General features: G+C 35.9%; 1 protein-coding gene across 5 annotated transcripts in view; it reads right to left on the bottom strand.

Moving 5' to 3' along the window:
* Nucleotides 1-26,275, bottom strand: part of ST18 (ST18 C2H2C-type zinc finger transcription factor) — a 169,536-nt gene that overhangs the window by 69,139 nt on the left and 74,122 nt on the right. Inside the window, exons 1-2 of one of the 5 annotated variants that reach the window (XM_064706088.1) lie at nucleotides 26,055-26,156; nucleotides 5,582-5,688 (exon numbers count right to left, since the gene is read on the bottom strand). The exons of 2 other annotated variants lie outside the window; for them this stretch is intronic. Coding sequence is in view for 1 of the 3 variants with exons in the window: in XM_064706087.1 (XP_064562157.1) it covers nucleotides 5,582-5,688 (107 nt within the window). In the remaining 2 variants the exon portion in view is untranslated. Of the gene's footprint in view, nucleotides 1-5,581; nucleotides 5,689-26,054; nucleotides 26,157-26,275 lie in introns of those variants that run through there. 2 more of the 5 variants (XM_064706087.1, XM_064706091.1) reach the window with 2 other exon arrangements.

Genomic DNA, 26,275 nt, shown 5'->3' on the forward strand with positions numbered 1-26,275 from the left:
TTTGGGAACTATGGAATTTTTCTGCAGTCTCTGAAGGAAGCTTGCTATCTGTGTTTACTTGAATCTCAGTTTCCCTGTTTGTAAAATGGTGATGATAAATATATTGTAGACAAAGCAACTCCCATGGGCTTCTGCAGATCAGTTTGCAGACACCAGCATCTGATTTATGAAACTGTGTTGGGTGATAGGTAGATATGGAGACCAGAAGTTGCCAGGCATCTCTCCCTGAAAAATGTCACAAGATAAATACTGATGTCAACAGAAGATCCTGTCAATTATTTCACTTTTTCTTTCTGAGGATCTGCTGAACTGCACTGAACTGAGGAATGATGCAAGAAGTCCTGTTTGTGCCTCTTTCCATTTATAGAGTCTGAAGATCTGAGTGTGCTTTATTTTTAGCTCAATATGACTCAGATTACTGAGATGTTTCAAAAGTCTTATCTGAAAGAACATTGCAGAATATTACAAAATTGACCTGAGAAATAAAGAGTAAAGTCAGCCTTTCTAGGGGATAAAAAACATTTCTCTAATTTCCTGGGGTTTATTTGTTTTTGTATATGTTTGAATATTATGAGCAGATATTGGAATCAAAATAGCAATTTGAAAGAGAGAACACAAACATTTGAAAAGGGTATTCATGGACTTGAAGAAGTTTAATTCTAGAACACAGGTTAGTGATGTCTGAAATGAAAATATAAACTGATGGAAATGCACACAATTATACCTTTTCTCTGTTTAAATTTACATCTGATATTGATTATTAGCAAGGAAAAACATGAAGAGCTTCTGTTTATGTAGTGGGGCTGATGTCAGCCTTTACTTGTTACTATCCTTAAAAGCTGGAGAACGAGTTTTTGCAATGTGACTGCAATGGTAATGGGAAACATGGCTCTGTTCTCTGATGCTGAGTTGTGATTGAAGGCACTGACCTGCCATAGACTTATAATAGGGGAGCAGGTGTGGCAATGATGGACTTTAATTTCCTTTAATAAACCTTTTATGTGCCACACTTTTACTGCCATTCTATGCTCTCCAAGGTCCTGCACATAATAGGTTCATTACTTTTGATTACTATAGTCTATTGAGACAAACAACTCCAGAACACACTATATATTATGTTCAGTTAAACCAATATAGACTATTTATCCACTGTGCATTATTTCACCTGCAACTCTACAGAAAAAATTAACAACAGCTCCTGTAAGCTAAAACTATTAAAACCACTGGTACTCCTTTGTCATCATTTCATAATAAATACCACACCAATCACAGTGCTGCTCTTTTAATTATGAAACAAAAAGTGCTCACTGCTTCTACTGAACAGCAGTTACTTTGGTCTAAACAGCAGGTTGCATTGTGATGAATATTTAAAAACTGCACAAAGAGTGAAAACCAATGACAAAATCAATGCAGGTGATTTTTCAATTGATTTTCTTTCCTTGAAAAAGTTTCACACTATGAGATATCTTTTTATCAACTCAAACCTATAATTTATAAGACAGTTTAGCCTGGTGCATATACATATCAAAATAATCATCATGCCTGTATTGCACAAAAGATACCTTAACTTAAAAAATAGCCCTGTGCATTAGCTTGAAATACAGAAGTAACTGTGTCAGCAAATAAAAACCCTTCTCTTGCTCAAAATTTAAATGTCTTATCTTTGGATTTTGGTAGTCCTTTTAGAGACTGCCTGATACTGATACAAAGTGAATGAAGAGCCTCACTTCTGTTTTTCATCTACACAGTGATAATTTTACATGAAATTATATCAAAGGATGGTCAGCAAGAAGCATTCAAACTTTCAAATCACCCATGGAACAACAAAAGGATTAAATTCTGAGAAATTCTAGCCAGTATTTTTACAGGTACTTGTTATGGGGGTGTTAATTTGAGACATGTATCATTACTGTTGTGACTGTAAAGGTTGGATGGATTCTGGAAAGTGCTTCATGCTGTCAAGGCCAGGGGATGATCACCCTCCCTCACACTACATGTGTTGTCTTGAGTCAAGAATCCATAAGGGGTAAACAGAATGGTCATGTCTGCATAAAATCCTCACACAATATCTCACTGCTAATTTTTTTTAGCCATCAGGACCATGGGGATAATGGAATGTGTGCCAGGAAAATTTTATTGGAGGTTATAGTCCCATAATTTTTAAGGGCAAGCTTTACAAAAATAATGGCGAGTGAATAGTGGAACTAAGTCCACTTAATCTTTGTGTTTTATACCTAGATTCTCTCATTTGATGGATTTTAAACTCATCTAAACATTTTCTTTTCAAAATTAGTTGAAGCTAGCTAATCGACTCTGAAGGAATTAGTGGGAAATACACAGTCAGAAACACAAGGACAGTGGTGCAGCAGCTCTGCAGTCCCAAATCATTAAGCAAGTAGGCTAAGAAATAAATACTTTTTCTGCTTCACTTATATCCCATTTCTGTGATCTCAAAATTTACTGAAGATATTGATGTTGAATTATTTTCTGAAAACATGTTCCAGCAAATCCCCAGAGGTTAATGAATGCCCTCTGCCTGACTTTGTGAATTTCATTCTGATCTTTCTTCCACTTTTCCTTCAATGTTGATTGAGACGTAAGCATAAGTCAATAACTAGATCACAGAGAACTGACTGGAGTCACTGACAGTACCCCAAATTCTGCTTGGCTGAAACTGTAAAAATTTACTTTTTAACTGCTACAGGATATTCATGTTTCTCCAGATTAATTTACTGGTGCAATAGCAGCAATCATACTTTCTGAGCAAACTATTTCAGAGTTCCTGGCTGCAGGAACAAAATGGCAGTTCTTTTGTTTGTACCATCCCACTGCAGTTAGCAGACTCAAGAGCAGCACCTGGAAATACTTCCCTGAGTGAGAGAATCAGGATTTGGCTCTGAGTTTGGCTTTTTGTGTGCCTGGAGTCTGTCTGTGCACATGTGCGTGTACTGATGTTATAATAGGATCCAAGAATATGACTAACAGCTGAAAATAGGGCATGTGCAATAAATTATAATAATGACAATAATAATAGTAGCAACTATTTCAATTTATTTGCACATTTTTTATTTTGAATTTCAGAAACTGAATTGACACTACTATCTGAGTAGGATAGTTTTACAGTACGTTACTGTGAAATAAACTATGGCTTAGGGAAGCCAGTGCTGCTGACATAGGTAAAAGTGAAATGCATCTCCTGGAAAGAGCTCGTGTAAGAGCTATGCAGTTTGTAATTTCCATTGTACTCTTCACACAAGCATGGCTTTCCTGGAGTGAGTTTCACACTGCTGGAGTGTCAGTCTGTTTCCTTTTGCATAACTAGTTAGAGGAATAGAAATCCCCAGTTCATCTAGAGATAAGGAGTATAAGCTTTATCATTGCACTGTGACTTTCTGACTTGATGTTATACCTGATTTTCAAAATTAAATTCAGGGAATCATTTCACTAGGACAAAATTTGCCTGATTTTGAGAGGTCTGGAAAAAGAATCACTTTTCTCTACTCTTTTTAATTTGTGAATTGCCGAAGTTAGTATTGAGACAAGAGCTATATCTGTCACAAGCTTAGTGAACTCAGTCAGAAGAAAAACCTCCCTGATTTTTAAAGCACACAAATCCTTTTTCAATCCATTCTCCAACACAAGCCACAAACTTCAAAGATGAAGTCAGATTCTGCTAAGGACAATGAACAGGACTGTGCTATACTGTGTCCCAAGGTGACAGGACACTGTGTACTTGTCCCTAGAGTAAATAATTCTCCCTACAGTAAAACCCTCAGAGCAAGATTTTCAGTGGTTTTGATACTCATAATTTGATATTTCTTTTCACTAACTCATGTGAGATTTTACCACATAAAAAGAGAATAAAGTCATAGAGAAAAAAAAAATTAATAAATCTGACAGCAAGATTTCCTATAGCCTGCCCAGAAGAGCAGATCATTATTTGTCTGTATGTCTATATGTGTGCTGACTAAATCTTTCTCTTAGTCTATGATAACATTTTTAATATGAACTACTAATCTCACACTGACGGTGAGAAGTATAGTGAGAAAAAGAAATGCAGAGAACAAAAATAACAGTTTCTAGATAAAGTTATGTATTGTCATTTCTGGCCATAAAAATAATCCAGAATCCAAATGCAATTCTTTTTTAAGAACATTGTTTGCAATATGGTTAAAGTTTCTTGCTCTTCTTTTTTTTTCTTTCTTTTTTTTTTTTTAATATGTTGATGACCAGAAACAAAAAATATTTAGAAATATATTCCTAAAGACTATCACTAAAATTATGCCTTTTTTGGTGATTTTGACTATTCTTAACCAAGGAGTCATCGCATCTTTATTTTTGAAAATTTTGTTTTAGCTTGCTCAAAGCTATGTCTGATTTCTTTAGGCAAAAGTTGAATGACATGGAAATAATTGGTTCAGCTCGATGAATTTCTTGGGAATTAAAATAAGTACATTTACTAAATGTAAACTTTAGACCATGTTTATAACACATATAAATCATCAACAATTTGGCATTTTATACTGTGATTGAATGGTGTATCCGTTTGTGAGAAGTAGATATTTTTATATTGAATTCACTACTTGAAAATATGCAGAGACAAAATAAGCCTTAGATCAGAGGCAAGCTTGAATAGCTTTGTAATGAGGATGATTTATTTTGATTCTCACTTCTGATTTCTGAGTTGTCACTGCTGTTGTATACTTCATCCATACAACTTTGCACAACTGGCAGTGCTGAATATAAACCAAAGCCATATGTTTATGTCCTTTTGCCAAACGACTACAGCAAATAGTTCTATTATTCCCTTAGGTAACCAACATGTGCCAAGTATTTCTATTAGTCTTCTTTACCAAGGCTTTAGAGGGCAGAGTCACAGCTTCATAAAATTGAGGGGCAACTGCCAGTTTTTAAATTCAGAGAAAAATTATATAGTATACTAAGCTGAAATGCAGCTCAACCCAGGCTACTTTTTTGGAAGCTTTTCTTCCTAGACTTACATTTTTTCTGTAGTTCAAGGTGTTGTCACTATTTCCTGTGCTACTATACATTAAATATTATTTTTTAGAAGAAAGAGTCAGTAAAAAATAAAAGCTTTGATGCTTTGAGGTCTTTATAAATACACTAAAGTTTTAGCCCACCCAACTGCTATATAGTTAAAAAAGTCCCAAATCAATAAACCTTATATATATATATATAAAAATCACCAATAAGTTATGAACCAATAATTTTAAATTTAAGCAGTACACTGTGAAATATATTCTCATTCCTGGAGTCATATAGATTCAAAGATACTTGTGTTACTGACAGTAGGTACGGCTAAAAAAGTGTAGTTCACAAATTTAACTAGAATTTCTATGCATTTACAAAATTTCTCAACTCTTCTACTGTTTAGTAGAGTCTACTGTTTATAGAGTCTACTGCTATACCTGACTGTTGAAGACTTTCTTAAAACAGCAGATATTATGCAAGAAAAGTAATCCTAGTGCATGAGACACAACACATGAAACCACAGAGTATTCTACTACTAATATAGAGCCATATTCTACTCAAATTAATTTTTTAAAATAAATTATCCCACCTTTGTGTGTTTCCAGGTGAAAATACGTGCAGATTCCAAAGGACCAAATTTGTCACACAGCCCAAGATGCCTTGCCTGATTTAACAGATAATCCTCAAATTCATTCTCTGGAAAAAACAGACAAAGAAACAAAAACAAAAACAACAAAACAAAAAAAACTATACTAAATAAAACATAGATGAAACAAGACACTCTTTAAATCAAATGGGTAAATAATCCAGGTGGAATATTTTCTTCAGCGGTTTTACAAAGATAGGGTGTAGAGGCATCAATGGTGCTTCTAAAAGGCATAATGAATATGGGTTTTTTTTCTTTTCTTAAAGTAGTTTCTTTACATCATTAATGCTCTCTTGATCACTTATGAAATAAACCTGCTCTAAGAAAAAGTTTTTCGTCTTGTGTGGACAAAAATCTACCGTTTCTATATGTAGAAATCCTTAGTCAAGTATTTTAATTGCATCAGAACCCCTTTGACTGAGTGGGATGGCTCAGTTCATGATGCAAAATATGTGAGAAGCATTCTGAAACATTTTAAAAGCAGAAGAAAACCCCTCCGTTCTATTTTTTCTGACTTCAAATATTCAAATTTAAAGTTTGGCAGGCTGAGAATGTTCTCAGTTTAAGCCAAATTAAGGAAATCCTTGACATTTCTCCATGCTCAGTTTTTATTCCTTTCTGAGAGGGACTTTATGCTAAATCAACAGTGACAGTGAGGGAAGTAGAGCTGCAGAAGTTCACATCTGAGTGTACAACACTGAGATCCTTGTTTTCAGAAATATACTCCTAACACTTAAAGTTCTAGATACCTGCAACCTGGAAGAATCTGACAATGAGCAGTTACTTAGGGAAAGTTTTATTTAGAGGTTGTTCCTAGCAGTAGTGACCAAAACATTAAAATTTTGTTATCAGCTGCAACTTCGGAGGTCCGTTTCACATATCATCCGGTGTCTTTTTTAAAATAGATCTATTCATTGAAGATATTCCAATTAGGAAAAAGTTTGCAAATAAAATTTCAGAACTTTAACTGTTCTCTTAATGATATCTGGTGATGTCTTTTTCAACAAAATTTTGAATGTTACTTTTCTGAACTTGCAAAGGCTCATTCTAAACAAGGAAGCTGGAGTTTCTTGAGTGACTAATTTCTGCTTGTGTCCCAATAGATAGGATGCTTGTTTTATCCCATCAAGTACTTTTAATTATAATCAGTACACTTTCATCAAATAATGAAACAGGCAACAGATGTAAGATGACAAAGAAGGGAGAAAACCCAGAGCAAACCATCCCAATACCAACAGGATTTTTAAAGCTTTTTTTTAAACTACATTTTACTAGAAAGAGATGATGTTTATCCTCAAAGCCCTATTTTCCTGTTATTCTATTTCAACATTCATAATAAAAAACCAAAACCACAAAAGAAATCTCAAAGCCTTCTACCTTCCTCTTCCTCTTTGTTTAAAACACACTAACCTAAAACAAAAGACCTCTGAGAATAACTACAATGGTGAGAAAAGCTGTCTAAAGACTTAAACTTAACAGATTTTTGTCTAAAAATTCTAGCAACTTAAGTATTTATTAACAATATATTTTTTCCTTTATTTTCTCAAAGATTGCCACTAAAGAACTAAAGCACATAAGAGAGTAGCTGCAAACCCTTTGAGTTCCCTGATGTCAAACTCATTAGCATCCGAATAACCACACAGCAGCACATCATCTGCACAATTGCAATTTTTTACTACTTTTAATAGCGTTTCTCAAAGGGCTCATTTTCAACTTTCTTCAGTGGTTAGTTGGTTCTCTGGGGACAAGGAGCTTCCTGACGCTCACAGCTTCCACTCAACAACCAGGCCGTTTGCTGTCAGCAGCATCAGCCCTCTGCCCTAACCCCATCTGCTGTCTCTCTCATCCTAAGGGACCGAGAGTTAAGACAGCACAGCTGAGATCCACTTGGAAAAGTGCACAAAGGACAAGGAAAAACATACTAAACTTTCCACATTTAGCTTTACATAATAAACTAGTGTATTGAAAGTCCTCCTTATAAGGAAAGGAGTTTGGACTGAGATGAGTTTGGGGGGCAGGTTTTAAAATTGTACTGAAGAACTACAGGCAATTCTGGCAAAACAGAAAAACCTGCACCCTTCTGCTGCGCTTAAACACAGCAGAAGCTGCTGGTGGTTAGTAAGCTTCAATGTGCTGGGTTTGATTCTTTTCACATTACAGGGTGCTGGCTGCCATTCAGCTGATTCGTGGGTGAGTACCCACATTTGAAGAAAGGGTGTCTCATAAAACTCTAGTACAATGTCATGCATCTGTCATGCTATAAACAGGGTCTGCAGGATTATGCTGTGTCATGGGATGTGACACGCCCTTAATGTAACATAAACTGTGTGTCACCCCTGTCCTCACTCCAAGAAGTAAGTTACATTTCAGATATGTGTTGGAATCTGATAGTTGAGGTAGCAAAAAAAAGGTTTAGTGCTGATTTTTCAGGAATATCAAGGACTTACACTGAATCTGTTTAGGAAGTTTTATGAGTTATGAAATTGACCATGGGCCAAATTGTGAAGTATTGCAAGTACAAAAATCTACAATACCAACTGGAGAAAATAAGATCTCAGACACAAGAGATGTACTACAAAGTACATCTAACCAGGTTGTTGGTGGCTTTGATGATAAGACCATTGTTGACAGAAATGAGGCAGAGCTAACTTATTTATTTGTCAATCAAGGTTCCTTGGTGGGGTCACTCCCTTAGGGTCCACATGTATCTTCATTTGGCCCAATCTATTCATAACTTGCATTAATTTATTTCTCTTTTTTTAATCAAGAATTCAAAACAATTTACAGGCAGTAAATTATGCTTACACTTCAGCTGTCTATTTTTATTTTAAAAAACAGTATTTTTTATTCTAGAAGGTGAAGGGTACTAGCCTATAGAGAAAGCTTCCATCCTTTTCAACCACCATCTCAATTCAACTAGAATAATAAACTTTATAAACCCACAAAGATGGAATATATGAGTTGCTTGATTTGTCAGTCTAATTGTTCAGTGAAGTCACCTGGAGCCTTTGCAATTCATTCCTTGGTTTATAGCCATTTCCAATGTTACATGATTTTGTACTGACTCTGAAGTGCCATCCTACTGAGATCCATGAGTCATACCAGGATACTGATGTCAATGACAGTTTAGGTCCTGATCCTCTACATCAGATGTTGGTGACAAATCCCTTCAAACAGCTATTTTGTTTGACCCATCGTCTGTGGGTAAAAGTCCACTCATTCAGGTCAGATTACCAGAGCTCCTGGGGATTTTAAAATGAGAAAAGACATATTGTACAACCAAAAAATTATCTCATCAGAAGTCCCAAGTTGTTTTCTCTATCAGAATTTCAGTACTCAAAACTGCATTATATTTGTGAAAGATCGCAAAAGCTTTTTAAAGCATAATACATTCCATTTCCAACAGGTTAATTTGATTTTCTCTCATTTACCACATCTCTGGTTGATATACTGCAAATGTGGGAATGAATCATGGCTTCAGTTTGTAATTTGCTAACTCAGAATAAAAGTAATATCTAAGAAACAAAATCCAATGTGCTCACCATTATGATCCCTGAACAGTTCTTGTGGTTCTACAGTGACGGTGAATTCTCTTTCCCAAAACAAAATAACGCAGTGTATTTAGCATTTGAGCAAATAACATGTGAAAGAAAGATACCATTGCAAATAAATAAAGATAACTCTAGACTTCAGTAAGATCTTTATCCTGCACAGTCTGAAGTCTGTGACTTTACACATTAAGTTCTGCACGAGCCTCGGGGAGATCCTGAAGTACATATAAAATGTTCAGCTCATGAGTAACTGAATTTCAACACCTACACACTCCCTGAAAGAAATATGCAGGACTCTACTTGGAAGGATTTTCTTTTTTTTGTGTATGATTTGAGCTTCAGAAAGGAGTTTCCTTGGGGCAGAGTGATCATCTTTGCCCTTGTTTCATTTAGTACAAAGTACACAGGAAGCAGGATTATTGCTGTTTCAACAATTGCATTTTCTTTCTCAACTTTAATGCTAAACTTTTTCTTATTTTGTTCTACCCTGAGATGAACAGAAGGTCATGTTAGCAGTGTGAAACAGGCTGGTAACCCAGGCAGTTGCCCTTCTAGTACCTCTAAAAAACTTCACTTCCACTTATCCTCTCTTTTAAACAGGGCAGCAACTCCAAAGCCAAGATCATATTTCACCAAGCAGAGGAGTTTAACTTTCACCTGATTTAAGCAACAAACTATCCCTCAAAGATGCCGGAGGCTTTGCTGTAATTAACATAACTGCATTTAGATGCTATTCATGACCGATAATTCCAACACCTTGTGAAAAAAAAAAAAAAGGTTGCAAGCTGTAAACATTATAAACATATTCAAATAAGCTTAACGCAATCTGCCATGCTTATTTCTGCCTAGATCATGGACCAGCGAAATGGTTAATGCAAATGGATTTATAATTTGCTTTGGGGGGCCAGTTTCTTCTCCTTATTTATTAGCCCAGCTGATGGGGCAGATTTGATGAGGCACTTCTGGAATAATTGAGTCATCACACAAAGAAGGCTGCTAGCATTCAGAGTGGTTTTATCAGCAGCAAGCAGGCCTGATTACTGACAATTACACTCTGATCCGGTGATGGAGGAGAAAGAGCCAACGAGTGGGAAATGTCCGTGTTTCTATCCAGGAATAATTTCTACATTCATTTTACATGCTAAGTGTTTCCTATCTCTGCATAATAAACTGTAAACAGGAATAGATGGCACAATGTCCCTTAATATTTCCTGGTAATGAAGACACAAATGTACAGTGAGTGCTGATAAATATAGATGAAACATAAGCTATTCTCTGAGTCGGTATTGTTACCTTTAGAATAAATGCATTTTGGTGGTAAAAGCATAATCATAGCTAATGCAAAAAAATGACAGAAGATTGAAGCTGTCCTTGTAACTACACAGAAACTTTGTAAAAGTCCTGTTAATCACGACTGCTCTAGAGGCTCATAAGCTGAAGGTGATATACTGGAAAGAACATCATTTTGTTTCTCAATAGTCAACTATGTAGGAACTCTTTTGCTTCGACACAGTAAAGGAGAGCAACAGCAGTGACCTCCATTAACACTTCAGGGATAGAGCACATCTCGATGCTAAACTGAAAAACAATGGAGCTGGTCCTTGAAGACATCTTCACCATGATAAATTCTCATTTCCCTCTCATCGGCTTTAAGACAGTGTTCATAATGAATAATAGAGCTAGACCATAGATTTCATGAGTTGTGTTAAGCAATACATTATTGCCTTTAGAACATTATTTTTATAGCAATTTAGATGCTGTAAAAGGACAGTTATTAACAAAATTCTGCAAGCAGAACTTTGAAAAACTGTTTCTTCAGGAGAAAAAAAAAATGGGGAAAACATGAACACTGACATAGTGCAGAGCTGAAAAGTAATTTTGTGTTTGTTGATGGGCAATTATAGATTTCAACTAGAAAAAGTTAATGTCCTAGTCTAGGGTGAGTTTTCTTTTTCAAGAGTTGATCAGGCATGAAACACTGAATAATAAACTTTTGCATGCTTGTTTATTCCTTTTCCTCTTCTTAAACTAATTTATAGCTTCAAAAGAACTAAAAGTTATTCTCTGCTCGCCGACAGTAACTATGGCAACTATGTTTCATTAAAGTAGCCACTTAACTTCAAGGCTTGTGTTACAATGATATGCATTATTTTGAGTAAAACCACTCCATAACAACCTTATGATTTCAGAGTAATTTTAAAAGAAAGTTCAAAGAGTATGCATCGTTGACTCTGGAACACAGGGTTTGTTTTCTTCTAAAACATGTTTACTCTTTTCCAGCCAGGATGACTTTCCCTGTGGAGTCATCTCTGTTGTGAGGCGCTGCGTGGGGGGACGCTGCCGCCTCCAGCAAGAGATGGCCACGCTCTGCTCACCCGAGGGCTGCCCAGTAGGTGCAGGATTGAGGCCAGCAGGAGATGCCTGAGCACACAGATCAGTAGAACCAAGATCAGCGAAATTGTGTGGTTTAATTACTCTGTTACCGCCCTCTTCCGTGGCAGGAAGATCCTGGTCCAGTTCTGATGTTTGCTGCACTGTTTGCCTGCTGTTTAGCTGCCACTGCTACAGTCTTTCTACTGAACCTGATTTTTCCAGCTAGTTAGGAATTGATGGGTTTCAAGGGCAGTCTTTCTATTGTACCTGATTTTTCCAGTTAGTTAGAAATTGATGGGTTAGGAATTGATGGGTTTTATGGGGTGCTGTTATGGCTGCACTGGATCTCTGTAGAAGTTCTGAAGCTGTTTAGGTTTAGTAAAAGTGGTCACTTCTCAAACACAGGCATCATCTAAGTTCCTCTATTCATTCCCTGTGATTTTTGACTGTTCCAGCCACACATTTTTTGAAATATTGTAATAGTTGGAATTAGGACATCATAATTCTGGGAAAAACCATTGCTAAATAGCTGACTTGACATTTTCTGACATGGAATCAAAAGGAACAATAAACCTAAAAACCACCTACTTTCACTAAAAGAATCTACTTTTACTGAAAGAAATATAAAACTAGCACTCTAAAGAAATATAAAACTACCACTCTGCTATCCTGTGCATTCATCTTGCCCTTTCTGAGCAAGTTCTCTTCATTAGGCATGACAGGCATGTCCCAGGGAAGGGAAAGTCACACAAAGGGAAGAAGTGTGCCTTCCCTCAACATGCAAATCACATATGTTCATTAACTTCAAGAGTGCCATGTGAAGTACAGTCTGCCACCATTTAAAAGACTTGTAATGACCCTAACTGCTAAAGATAATGGGGGCTTTCTCACACTACTGCATTGCCCTGACGATCTTAGGCACATGTTGAAGAGCACAGGGAAAAAACTTCCAAGAATAAAAATACCACCTTGCAAATCAAAGTAAAAATTGACTAATACTTGTCAGATACAAAAATGTGCATGTCAAATGTTCCTTGGGACAGACTTCTTATGCAAAAAGTTTTGCTCATCATATGTTTGCATCAGGTAAATCAAGCAAGAAAAAGCATGTTCAGTTTATTCAAACTTATAAGAGGTCTGCGTCACCAGGAGTGGTGGTTAAAATTCTCTTTTCAGAGCCTTTTATGATTCTAAAGTGAGACAAAGATTATTTCCTAAAATGACACCTGTCTTCTGTCGTAGGCATAAATAGAAAGCACCATGATTGAGCAAATAACTGGGAAAAGGATTCTAGAATTCTCTTCCTGCCTCTGCCACTGATCTGTTCTGTGCCCCTCAGCAAGTCTTTTCACCTGTCAGCTAAATGAGGATAACAACATAGAGTGCTCTAAAGTGCTTTTGTGCAGTTCTAAACACACTTTAATGTAGCAAATATTATTTTCATCATCATGGATTCATCAGTTCAGCAGTAGCTCATTTAACTTCCTCTGAAACTCAAGTTGAAATGTTTCCTCTTTCACTACAGGCTTTTTTACAAAAAAAAAAAAAAAAAAAAAAAACCCCAATAAAACAAACAAACAAAAAAAACCAAAACAAAAAATCCTCAAACAAACAAACAAGCAAAAAGAAATATAAAAGGACAACAGTGAGAAGGATGGCTACTAAAAAAACATATGGTGAACAGCAAAATAATTTAAAACACATTTCCTTTCTCTTCTCTCCTAATATCTTAGGCAATCTGGATATAACTGTAATCTTTACACATCAGACTCTTATCATAAAAACCTGTTTGTTTTCCTGTATAGAGAAACATTCTCAGAGAAAATATCTTTAATATTTTCCTTTGAATATTTTTGCTTTCATTGCTGAAAATGTCAATAAGGTGTGTGTATATGCATATTTATTTATGAATGAATATGAATATATATATGTGTGTGAGTATAAATATATATATTTCTGTGTATATAAATTTATTTACATTGTTTTGGCAACATTAAATTCAAATATGGCACACAACAAGCACTGTGTTTAATTTAAAAGAACTTGTAAGAGGAAAGTTTGTTTCAATGTGAACCTCAGACCTGTGGTAAGTAAGTTATCTGTGGTACCACTAAACAATACTGAATTAATGACTCTAGAAGAATATATCAGTACTATTTGAAGTACCAATATGTATCAGTATTAATTGTAGTACTATTTTATATTGGAAAAATAATAGTAATAATTCTATTGTAGCAAACTGGACTACGGCAAGATGAAAAAATCATCCTGTGGAGAGATGTCTTACAAACTTTGTCACTTAAAGCTCAGATTCCCTAGTGTAAGCCTGGCTGCACTGAAAAGAACCAGGACACTAGGGTGGACCTCAATAGTAGAAGCTGCCTGCATGTGAAAGCACTCACACACACTCAGTGTTAATCACACAGGTTTGCAAACACACTCCTGGTCAGATCTGACAAAGTGAGGTGATCAAAACTATTTTGCATGTGACAGCTGTAAATAATAAACAGCAGTTTAGAAATTACAAGAGCACACTAAATGAAATTTTGTTATTTTAGGTGATAATTATTTCATTCTTGATAAGTAGGCCTTAATCAGGTGTCTGTGTGTAATAGTCTGGTTTGTTGTTTGGGGTCTGGTTAAATCATGGGATCTGTGTCTTGAGTTGGTACCTCAAACAGCAAAGTATGTGCAGGAGAAGGGATGGGCTGAAGAGTGCTTTTTGTGCTCAGGGCATAATCCTTTTCTTCTCTTTTTATTTTCATATGCTGTGCTTACCTATTCAGGAGACAGATTTTTGCTTTCTTTTGGAGCGGTATGATCATTTTGCATCAGAACTGTGTCCTGACACAAGAAGTTGTAGCTGTGACTTTTAAATAACTAGCCTCACTAAAGACTCCATTATGGCAACCAACAGCCTTAAATCATTCTGACAGTGCATTCTCTGCAGTGTTCATGTACTTGGAGGCTGTCCTCAAAACATTGAAAGCTGGGACAGTATCCATGGTTAAGAAAAGTCCAGAAGCAGCCAAACAGGTGGGCACTTCTTTCAGAAAAGGCCTTTTTAGATAGAAGACCTTTTGTACACTGGTTCTATCCTAGGCCCCTTTCAGGGGCTACACCTGAGAGAGAAAGTGAATTATCAATGACATTTTTTTAAAGAATCAGTGGTTTAACACTAATTTCTAATCAGATCCTACAGAAAGGAACAGCTCGCATGGCAGCTGTACTTTTCCCAGGGTTAATTACCTTTCACTGCTCTCTACTAATGAGTCAGCTGTTCCTGTCATCACACAACTACACTGTGTTCATCTGTAGCTCTAGCTGTGGACAAACACAGTAGCTAGAGCCCTGTTTACATATTGGCGAGGTTTGTTGTGCAAAGAATTTGCAAAGCAATTTAAAAAAAAAAGAAATACTTAAAACTCCTTCCAATCCCATTTTTTTTTCATGGAAACAACATTGCTTTTTGGGCAAACACCATGCTCTCCACATTACTAAATGCATCAGCAGGAGTAGGAATCAAAGGATATAAAAGCTAATGAAAGGGGGGTTTTTTTTGCGATATTGCATAACAGTTTGTATCAGGAAGATTAGATCCTTGTAACCATCTAGCTTATCTTACCTGATTGTTGAATGAGAATGTTTATTTATAGCTTGCTGATCTAGGAACTAGAAAACTTCTTTTTAAAATATTGGTTTGAGTAGTATAAGTGATAATAGCACAAGAATTAATGCAGTTAGGGAAAGAGTTTGTATTATTTTATGTGGCAAATTTTAATGAGACAATGATTTAAGACTTTCAGTAAACTGTTCATGTTTTGTATGTAATTCCAACAGGTAATTCAGTAGCAAGTAAATAGAACACATAATTTCCAGCTAAGTTGAAGAGGATGTATTTTTTATCATCATATAAGATCAAGAGTAGATCTCACTGCTTGTTATTTCAGCTTTCTTGTGGGAGGCTACAAAGACTATGGCCAAAGACAGGCATAGTGGCAGCTCTTCCAAAATTCACGTCCCGTTTGTGTCAACATTCAGAAAATGTTTTTCGTATAACTGAGGGCAGGACTCTAAACTGGTGCTGTCTTTATAAAATGATTTTATGCTGAAAATATCTGTGTGGATGTTACCCTGATCTGGGAGATTTCCTGAATGTAAGATCAGAAGATGTGAGCAGAGAAAGCAAATTTTCACCAGACACCAAAGGGACAACATACACACACGTCATGTGAGTACATGCCATGTGAGAGTGAGCTCAGCTACCTGCAGTTTCATCTGCAACAGGCCTGTTCATGAAGTTATTATTTGAGGCTGAATTCCTTGCGAGCTGTCACATGAGATAATGGAAATTGACAAATTTGTGGCAGGAATATAGACATCTTAATATGAAGATGGAAGAAGAAATTTAAGCTTCCAGCTCCAGGTAAACCTTGCAGGACTGACAGCTCAAAATATGATAAATTTCCTTTTGAGAACACAAAAGGAAGTACCATGGCATTCCAAGGAATCTCTTCAGTGGTCATCTAGGAAATGAGTAGTACACTTAGAGCATTATTGTAGGAAACCACTTCTTTCTGTCAGGCATCCTAGGTTGTGCAAGTGGCATTGACAGCTCAAACAACTCTGAGCAGGGAGAAAATGTGAGCTGTGTGGTTATGTTCTTTTGAAAGGCAGATATTTATTTATTGCGCCATTAGAAGCAATTCTCCTGCTTGATTTTGGATTAAGTGAAAGTGAATTTCCTGAAGGTACATTAATTGGGTTTAATGATTCACAGTAACCCCTGATTGCTCAGGTCAGACCAGGGAAAACTGTTATGTAATGCTCTTTTTGTCTCAGATTCTTCCTCTGACCATATTCCTTCTTCCAACACACTGTATCTCACTCACTGTTCATGAAACAAAAAAATAAATTCCTAGGGATGGCATGACTATTCTCCATACAGTCAAAGTCTTCTCATGTTACTGGCTTTTCTTAGGTTTCCTGAGTTCTCCAGAACTTTATATCTCCTTCATCCATGGGCAGGAAATAGGGAAAAAATCCTTTCTACTTGGTGAATAAGAAAGCTTCACCTTTGGAATGAGTTTCACCTTTCCTGAGATCTGGTCTGCTTAGCTTGGATTCTGTCAGTACCCAGGCTCAATATCTCCCTACTAGAAGCTGGCTTGATGCTGTACACTGAAGGAACTGGGATGCTAGAAGGCAGCTTCACTAAAGAGTCTGTTGAGCTGATGATATTCCTATTGTGGGGATCTCTGCAGGAAATTCAGGAAGAAGGGAAAAAAATTATGCCAAAAGCCATGGTGTCTTCCCTACAGTTTCTTCTCATAAACTTTACTTTTTTACTCCTAAAGTATCATGTAAATGTAAAAGACAGGGATCATCATGCACTTAACAAATGGACACCAAGCCCCAAATAAACAGGGAAGTAAGCCTTGTGACCTGGAGGGTGTCTGCAGTGCTGAACTTGATGTTTGTAGGTTGGCAATCATTGATTGAAAGCAGCTTGCACTTCCTCAATATCCCAGTACTATTTCCCATGATCACAATAGAGTAGCATGTAAGTCACATTAATAACAATAAAAATAACTGGTCTTGCTAATGTTGTTGCTATAAATAACACTGGGCCCAAAGCATTCAGGACTAAAGCTGTTTATTCTCTCATGCTATTCAGAATGACTTAGGGATATGTAAGAAGACAATTTCTGATAATAGACACTAAACTTTTGATTTTTGGGAAGAAAAGTCTGAGAATTTTATGTTTAAGTTTTCAGAAGAAATGTTATAACATTATAAAGGTTTATGTTTATTGAACTGCTGCCAATTCATACCACAATAAATGCCCACAATCTTGTGCATGATTTTCATTGACTTTGCGTCTGTGGAGGTGCTACTGGAGGTGCAGCGTCACTCACCGTTTGTAAAATTCATCATTTCAAAATAAGATCAAGCTGAGCATTACCTTCCAGCAGAATTTACTCCTGTGTCTATCCTACCCTTGGGGAAAGTCTGAAAAGGCAAAACAGCATCAGAGACCCAGATACTGCTTCCTGCTTCCAAGGCCCACCTGTGCCTTGTCTGGCATGGATTAGGGAAGTGCATGGCCAAATACATGCACTTTCCATAGGGACCATCCACTACATAAAGGTTAGCACAGATCTGGGGAGTTGCATGCAACTTTGAAGTCTGAAGGAATCTTGAACTGCTCACTTGGAGAATTTAACAACTTTGCCTTGATCTGAAGGAACTTAGAGAAGCTGTCCCTAGGAATTTAAAAGATGATTTTTTTAAAAATCACACGCCTATGTGTTAAAATCATGGGATGATAAATAATTCTGTAAAAATCTAAATTTGTGTCATCATATCTCTTGAAAAATGAAAGAAAATAGTTGAAATCTGCAAAGTATGTATAGCATCTGAAATTTTAATCTGAAGGCCTGTTTATAGTTTTTATGAAAGCATGGGGAATACTGAATCCCTATAATCACCCACTGAAACAGTGCAAAACCATAATCAAATCAATCTTTCTATTACTTTGAAGCTTGAGAAAGAGAGTCTTGAAAGCCTGAGGAGACAGAGAAACCATCCCTAAAAGTGTGTCCGGATGCTAAGTGGTGATTAACAGGAAAAAGAAAATGTCTGAAAATGCTTCTATCAGCAGTGTTTAAAAAATACAACAGATTCAAGGTATTTTTGAATTAATGATATTATTAAATCTTCACAGTTCAATTATCTTTTTTTTTTAAGTAGTTTTGAGAAAAGAAACTTTTTTTTGAAAGGAAATATAATGGGTTCTAAGAAGAAAACAAGGAACTGACACCTTCCCTTTTGTAAAAATTACATTTCAGAAGCAAAATTTAGTCCTCTGAGCTGCACAGCAGTACTCACTTCTGTTATTCTGCCCTCCTGCAATAGCTAAGTAGACAAAGATTTTCATCAATGTCATTTAGGAGAGGAGCAAGAGGAGACTTTTGATCTACGGTGTATCATATTATCCATATACCTGTCTTGTATGAATATTTGAGAAATATTTCTGTGTAGAGACAATTCAAGAAGAAATCCAGTCAAATTTGTAGGCTGGATGGGAAAGACAGGATTCATCTTCATAACTTTACATGCCTGAAAGGCAAACATGTATTTCTGAGGCAGTAACTGCTGGATTCCCATGGTCTCTGGGTAGCCTGTAGGCAACCTGCAGGCATCTCTGAGCCTGTGTAGACGTGTGATGCATCTTACTCATTTCATACCCTTCAGGGGGAGATGAATTGCACACAAGAAATGTCTCTTTCCTCTGACTCTAAAGGGAATCTGGATGACTGGCTCAGGTCTAGCCACTTCCACTGTGCACGCTGACATTTCACCAAATGGTGATTCCTAACCAAGGAACCTACGGCCATCACTGAACAGCATCTTAAAGCTGAAATAGCACGTATGCCATGTGAGCTGTGTTGTGAAGTAGGGCTGAGAAGGCAAGAGAAATAGATGGGAAAGCATCCTCCAGGAAGGAAGGCAGCGCCGGTCCTTGTAGGAAAGAACTGGCAGACAGCGCGAAGCTGATGAGCAGATAAAAGGGAGCACTAGTAGATGGTGAAACTTACAGAAAAGGAGAGTTAGCCATAGCTTTGACGTGAGCAGTGTGGTGTCAGAGACACAGGAGAACCCAGTGCCAAGAGGCAAAGGAGAAGGTCAGCATGGTAAATATTTCTTATCTAGATATAGCAGAAAGAAGACAATCAAGCTCTAAGCAGAACAGAGAGAAACAGAACTTTAAGAGTTGGTACAGACGGAAACACCATCCTTTTAGTGTTTGCATTGGACAATAGTTTAGGAAGGAATTAAAGTAAGTGAGTTCATCACATGGATTAATGCCTGATAAATGGAAAGGATCTGATATGAATAAAAGTTACTAATAGAACTTACCTGCGTTTCTTTTACTGTGAACTGCTGCTCAACAGAGAAACCTGATCTTACCAGTGACATTGGATTTGCATTTAATTCTTTTGTATTGCTTTATTTTAGCCATACATTATTCCACCTGCCCTGTTTTATTTGGTGTCTTCAGTTCTGAGTCAAGTTTTCAACCATGTAAGTAAATAAATTAAAACCCAAATTCTTTCTCATGATTTTTGCTGGCCTTTGGGCGTTAAAAAGAACCAGATTTTCAAAAATTAAAATGTCATTATGTCTGCATTGCTTACCACAAACATGACCTTTTTTTAAGCATGTAAGGTGAGTGTTTAGGTAAAGAATTATTAACACAATTCTTTGCTTGATTTGTGAGTGTCAAACAGATCTGAGTCATTTACACTCAGAGAAATGCAGTGTAAAAAACAAAATGAAGAAAAATTTTGCAACATTATTATTATTATTATTATTATTATTATTATTATTATTATTATTATTATTATTATTATTATTATTATTATTATTATTATTTCATGTATTTACCCCAAAGGAAAAACCCTTGTTGGTGAAATTCATCATATCTAAACAAAAGTCTGGCAGCTTAAGTATATGAATGGGGGAAGGGAGACTTATTTCCTGAGTTTCAACAGATGTCATACTTAATTGGTTGTGAAATAAACCAGAGCTACTCTCGGCCTGTTTCCCTAGTTTCAGCTGTGAAGACACTTTTAAACATGTGCATTTCCCTCCTGCTTCTCATAATGAGGGTGTGGGGTGAGAATCAAACCTCCAAAAGGAGTAAAGCAGCGTGCATGTTGCATTCAGGCCTTCAGATACACTAATTAAACAGAAGTGAGAGTTGTATCTTTTGTCCCTGCAAGATACACATCAATACAGAATGAGCCAAGACAACTCTGTTGAAGGGTTACTGCCTATGCCTTCTGCTAATATCAGGAAGTCACTGGACTATCCCATTCTGCAGATAGCTTTTCCATCTTCCTGTATTTTCCCTCAAAAACACTCTCCTAAATCATAGCATTGTCAATATACTGCAACTAGTTTAAATGGGATATTTTCTTTTATTTTTGACAGAGAGAACACCTAAGAGGTTGGGGTTTTTTTCCCCTTGTGGTTGTTTTCTGCTAGAAGCAGCAGAGTAACATCACATTTACCACAATGGCATTTACAAAAATTTCTTTTAAAAGAAAGAACAGTCAAGCACAAAATAGTTTGGCTACACATGGTGATGGACCAAAAAAAACTTCTCACAGACCAAAAGCCCATTTGGAACTGTGGCTAACCACCAGTCAGTGGTATGCTAATATAAATAAAGTAATTTGTTTCTAAAGTGCTATGGCAAAGAATGTTAGCCATTCATGTTATGCCTTATTGGATGTAGCCCTCTAAATCAAAATGCTCTTTTGAGCTTCACAGGAAAAAGCTAAATATATGATGGGTGCTTCTCTGTGAAACTCAGTAAACAAATTAAAAAAAAAATTGGAATAATGTTTGTTAAAACATTTCAAATGGAAATGCAATGAGAATTGTATAAAAAAGAAAAATTAAGGCCAAGGTTAAATACATTTAATTCACCTGTGGCAACCAAACTGAACAATATTTGTTCTTTTAGTTTAAACTTGGAACCCAGATCCCAGAGGTGCTAGGAGAGAGCTTTAATCCCTAGAAAAAAAAATTCAAATTCCCAAAGTATGTGATGAAAACCAGTATAATCCTTCCTGAAGTGAGAAGAAAAATAGAAAATACTTTTTTTTCCCTATTAAAACAAGAGCAGTCAACATGATCTTTATTCTTTTAATGTTTTACAGGTCTGACTTTCGGCAGATGACCTCTCTTGTTTGTCCCTACATGTTTTCCAAAATATAAAAGTGAAATAGAGTCCCAAGGGCACTGTACTTGAAAGGTTATGAGAGTTAGAGAATTTTAACCATGCCTGCCAAATCAGCAGATGGCTTGTGATTATAATTATATGCATCAATAAAACGAATAATCTTTACAAAATTTGAATTTCTACTAAAGTAAGGGATTTAGTAAGCAGATGCAACAGAATGCATTTTCTTTAACCCTTTTTGTAGACAGTACTGTTTATCACAAAAATAATGGCAAGGTTCTCCATAGATTAGCTTGGACATATACTTGAGCAATAAATATATGTTTCTTTTGACCAAGTGTCAATGCTATTTAGTGTGATTTATGTGCTCAGTTGCACTCTGTTCACTAAATGTTGAATGCTTATATATAGGATGATTCCCATCAGACACATACTTCAAAATGGTCTTTAATTTTATAAAATGTTAGAGATGCAATGAAAATGTCATGTGCACTCATTCTCTCCATTTTTGTTGCAGTGCTCGTTCTTTCTGTTTAGGATTTGGTGACTTTCCATGCCTCTTACAGAATCTGAGTTAACCACATTATCAGTAAGGAAAATACTTTTTCCCTAAATGTGGGATATTTAAGAAAGGTGTTTTGTGTGTGTGTGTGGTTTGGTTGGGATTTTTGTCAATTAAATATTTTTTTTAGTCAGAGAGAAGAAAATATTTTAATAGGAAAAAAAATCACTACTGTGGTTTTCTATGGCAGCGGACTTTACTTTCAAACTTACTTTTGTAACAAGATCATGTATGTTAGACTGTGTCAAACCTCTGCCTTAAGGAGGAGAAAATCACACAGTAGAAAAAATTAAGCAAAACAAAACCCTAAGCCAAATTTATTTCTGGACTGCCCCATAAAAATTCTATTTGAAGACATGATATGCCCATCCTTTAGTTCTTCTAATATAATAAGGAAGAAAAAATTAGAGAGCTATAAGTACATTTTCAAAAAGTCCCTATTTGGCACTCGGTAGCTGTCTAGCTACAGTACTTTAACATTTATTTGATTCAAATATTAAAATGAGAGCTTGAATTTCAGGAAGTTATATATGTTTGTCTTTTTAGCTCCTCATGTGTCTCGATGCGAAGAGTGCAAAACAATATTTTCATGCTCATTAAAAAGTGGTTTTTACTTCAGAAATGACAGCGCCATTACTCTGTACCATGTAAATCCTTCTTAACATAAGGATTATTGACCTGATAGTCCATAACAGCGCCTTTGGAGCCATTACTACTTTTCTGTGCCAATCCAGATGCTGTGCATGTGCTTCAACTTGGGGGCAGGAGGGGCAGCGAAAGTGTCAAAATTTCTCTTGAGATTTAGGGAACTGACCTAGTGATCTACCACTGGAAAAAGAAGACCACTGTTTAGAAGAAATTGGGAACTCCGGTCCCCATTTTAACCAATGTTTTGGAAGAGTTCTAATGCATATTTTTTAATTTAAAACCCTACAGAGCAGAGTTCAGATACATGCCTTTAAATGAAAATCTAGCTCTTTTTCACCAACTTTCCTTAGTGAAGGGAAAAGTTCTAGTATGAAACCAAACCTGAAATATTTGATAGCAAACCTTATTTGAATCTCTTAAGCAAATCAATAAAACCCTCATCTTCAAAATGCAGCTTTCACACCTTCTTTACTGTATTAAAGTGAGCCATGGACCTCACCTCAGTGGAATCATTCACATGTATGAATGTTTTTGTCAGTGTTCATCTAGCCAAGAAGGCAAACCCTTTTGATTCATAAGTAACTTTTGCTGTTGGGTTATCACCTTTTCTTGAATCAAAAATCTGTTCTTTAGAAAGGCAAGAGTGGATAGAATCATTAAAAGTCTTCCATAAACATAAAAGAGACCAATTCTCCTTTACTCCAAAGAAATTTGATGCAAGTACTAAAAAAATTTAAGATTAAATTATTTTTTTATTAATAATTAAACAGCATATGTAATCTTAAGTACTTCAAGATAATTAAAATCCAGAAACACTGACGTTGCTTATGTAGTTTCTAGTAATCCACAACTATGCGCGCAGTAACTATAAAGTGACCCGAACCCAGGTATTTATGTACGCTTCCAAAATCAGTCCGTTCAGAAAAAGACTTTAGTCTAGATTCTCTATATATTTTTGTGAATACAGTAGAATATAAAGTTTATTCTGCATGTTATCTTCTGTATTTTATTTTGGAGCGACAGCATCAGGCCTTTATGAGGATTGTCAGTGACTTTGGAGATACTTGCTTGTCAGTAATATCAGATATTTTGAGATTACTGTCTTGAGAAACTATAAACATGCAAAAAATCTGAATTAGAATTGTTCAAATCAACTGCATAGTACCATAAAGTTTTTCAGATCCACATGCACAGCTCACACTCTGGAACTGTGTGCTAAGATAAAGGCAGAGGCCTCATACTGGACTGTAATGTCCAAAAAGTCGAATGAAAAGTGGTTTCTAAAAATCTGAAGTGTTTCATAGTTTTATCAGGCAGATCAGATGAATGACATTAATAATCACAAATCAAGTTTTCTTTGTCTTTTTTCTTAGGTGTAGTAAAGAAATGACAAAGATGAGGAAAAAAAATGAAGCTGTGAAAAACTACTGAAACTTACTGAGGCTCAACCTGTCGGATTACAGAGTGCAAGTCTGATTACAGCGGTATGATTTCTGTAATGCTGCTGCAAGTGCATTACCCCTATAAAACCATTCTTTACTTTTAACAGTATAAATAGCTGAACTTATTAATAAGGTGAATGCTGAAATATGAAATACTCTTTACTCTTGGTGTAGGTATGTAAAAAGGATTCATGACTGTGTCACAGGGAAATGCTAATTTTTAAAAACTGTGGGGATGCACTTGACCATCAAATATCTTGGAATTTTTTTTGTTAAAATAAACTGAAACTTAATATCAGTTAGCATATTTTAAAGCAAAACTGTTGCAAGACTGAAGCTTGCTAAATCTCTGTTGATCTAGGTTTGAATTATAGGACTTAGAAAGCTTGCTTTCTGATGCCTGAATTCTCATATTTGCTAAGGTAACACAGGGAAAGCATTGCTGAGATATACACAAATTTTAAAAATATGGAAAGTAAAATGGGATACACAAATTTACTTCAGTTTGGTTACTTTCTCATTATATTTTCTAATCTGGAATTACTGGGAAACACAAAAGCAGATATAACTGTAGATATACCTAATATATGGTGAATATAGTTTTTTGCATATGTGAACTTTTTTAATAAGTATGCACGCATGTAATTTTATATATTCATATGCTCATTCCCCTTTGCAAGGAATCGTCAAATATTTCTGTTATAATCTGACATCTTATCTTAGAGTCTGTAAGCTGTGGTGATAATTCTATTGCCCATGCAGTAAAAAGGATGTTCTTGGGTAAGCAACATATCATAACGAACTGACTTCTGTGACCTGTGAAGAGTTTTAATTAAGTGAGCAGGTTATCCTGATATGTCTAAATACATGTATATTGACAAGCTTGTTTTCTAAATTAAATAAGTCCCCCAAAGCTAAGCAAAGAAAAGCAAAGCAAACAAATTAAAAAAAAAAAAGAAAAAAGAAAAACCAACAAAACAAAAAAAAAACAAAACAAAGAACTAAACCCCAAAAACCCAACAAAATATCAATTGTAATGCAGACTGGTATCTAAACACCACTTCTTTAACTGTCTGTATTTGATAAACACTTCTTAAAACATATGGTTTGCAGTGGTTTTGCAGGGAAGAGAGAAGAAGCATTATTAATGCACACAGGCATCTTGCAATAAGATCATGTTGTTTTGAAGCTAACATCCCCTGAGCCTCCAAAGTGCAAAGCAGACAGAAACATTTTAGTAATGCAAACAAGACTTTCCGGCAACTTCCTGTTGCCATTTTTCAGCAAAATAAAGGGTCCTGAGGTACTACACTGAAACACTACCAGAAAAGATTTTATCATTGGTTACACAGGCAGGCACCTGCTATTATAAGATATCAGCTGAATATTTTGCTGTTGTGCAAGGAAAATAAGTAATGACTGTGCAACTGTTAAACAGGAATCTTCAGCTCTAATTTCAGCTCATGTAAAAAAAAAAAAACATAGAGAAAGACATAATGTAAAAATCTTTTCTAAAAATTCCAAAATTATAGTAGCAACTTCATTTACATCTGCATACTTGTAAAAACTCTACCAGGGATTTAGGAGTGTAAGTAGCTGTCTAGCGGATTGAAATTTGCATTCATATATATATATATATATATATATATATATATATATAAAAAACACATCTTCAGCAGATTTTTACAAAGAAGTGAAAAGAAACTTTCTATCTGTAAAGTTCATCAGATGTAATGTACATCCCAGGCAATGATTACTGTGTGGCAGTTCCTACAAGTAATATTTAATTCATTAGACTATAATTGAAATATCCAGTTCACAAAATATACTGTTTCACGTTACTTTCGGAATCCCAGAAACTTTTGTAAACTGACAAATCAGACAGAAAGAAAAGGAAACAAACAAACAAGAAACAAACCCAACCATGATTCCAGAGACATTTTCTCTCCCCTTCATGAAGTGACAGGGGGGGAAAAAATCCCTTCATTATGACCTACTTGTCTAGAAACGGACTTTCAACCCCATGGTTAGGCTAAGATTTGCTCTACTTTCTCCCTAGGGCATAATTGTCAGACTGACTTACCGTGTGCCTTTTAGCCTTTGTTCTGCCTCTCACGCTGACATCAGGGAAGCAGTGATGTAGAATAAAGCAGGGGTGGGCTAGGTTAGTCCACTGTTTGTGTCGTTGTGTGGTGTGCAGGGACACTCTGTGATACTCTAGTGAGCTGCTAAGCTTTTTTTGTAGGCTTTGTGTCATTTACTTAACGACCAATCTCATTAGCTGCCAGGGTACAATGGGCTGAT

The sequence above is a fragment of the Zonotrichia leucophrys genome, chromosome 2 (assembly GCF_028769735.1).
Source record: "Zonotrichia leucophrys gambelii isolate GWCS_2022_RI chromosome 2, RI_Zleu_2.0, whole genome shotgun sequence".
In the NCBI taxonomy this organism is placed as follows: Eukaryota; Metazoa; Chordata; class Aves; order Passeriformes; family Passerellidae; genus Zonotrichia; species Zonotrichia leucophrys.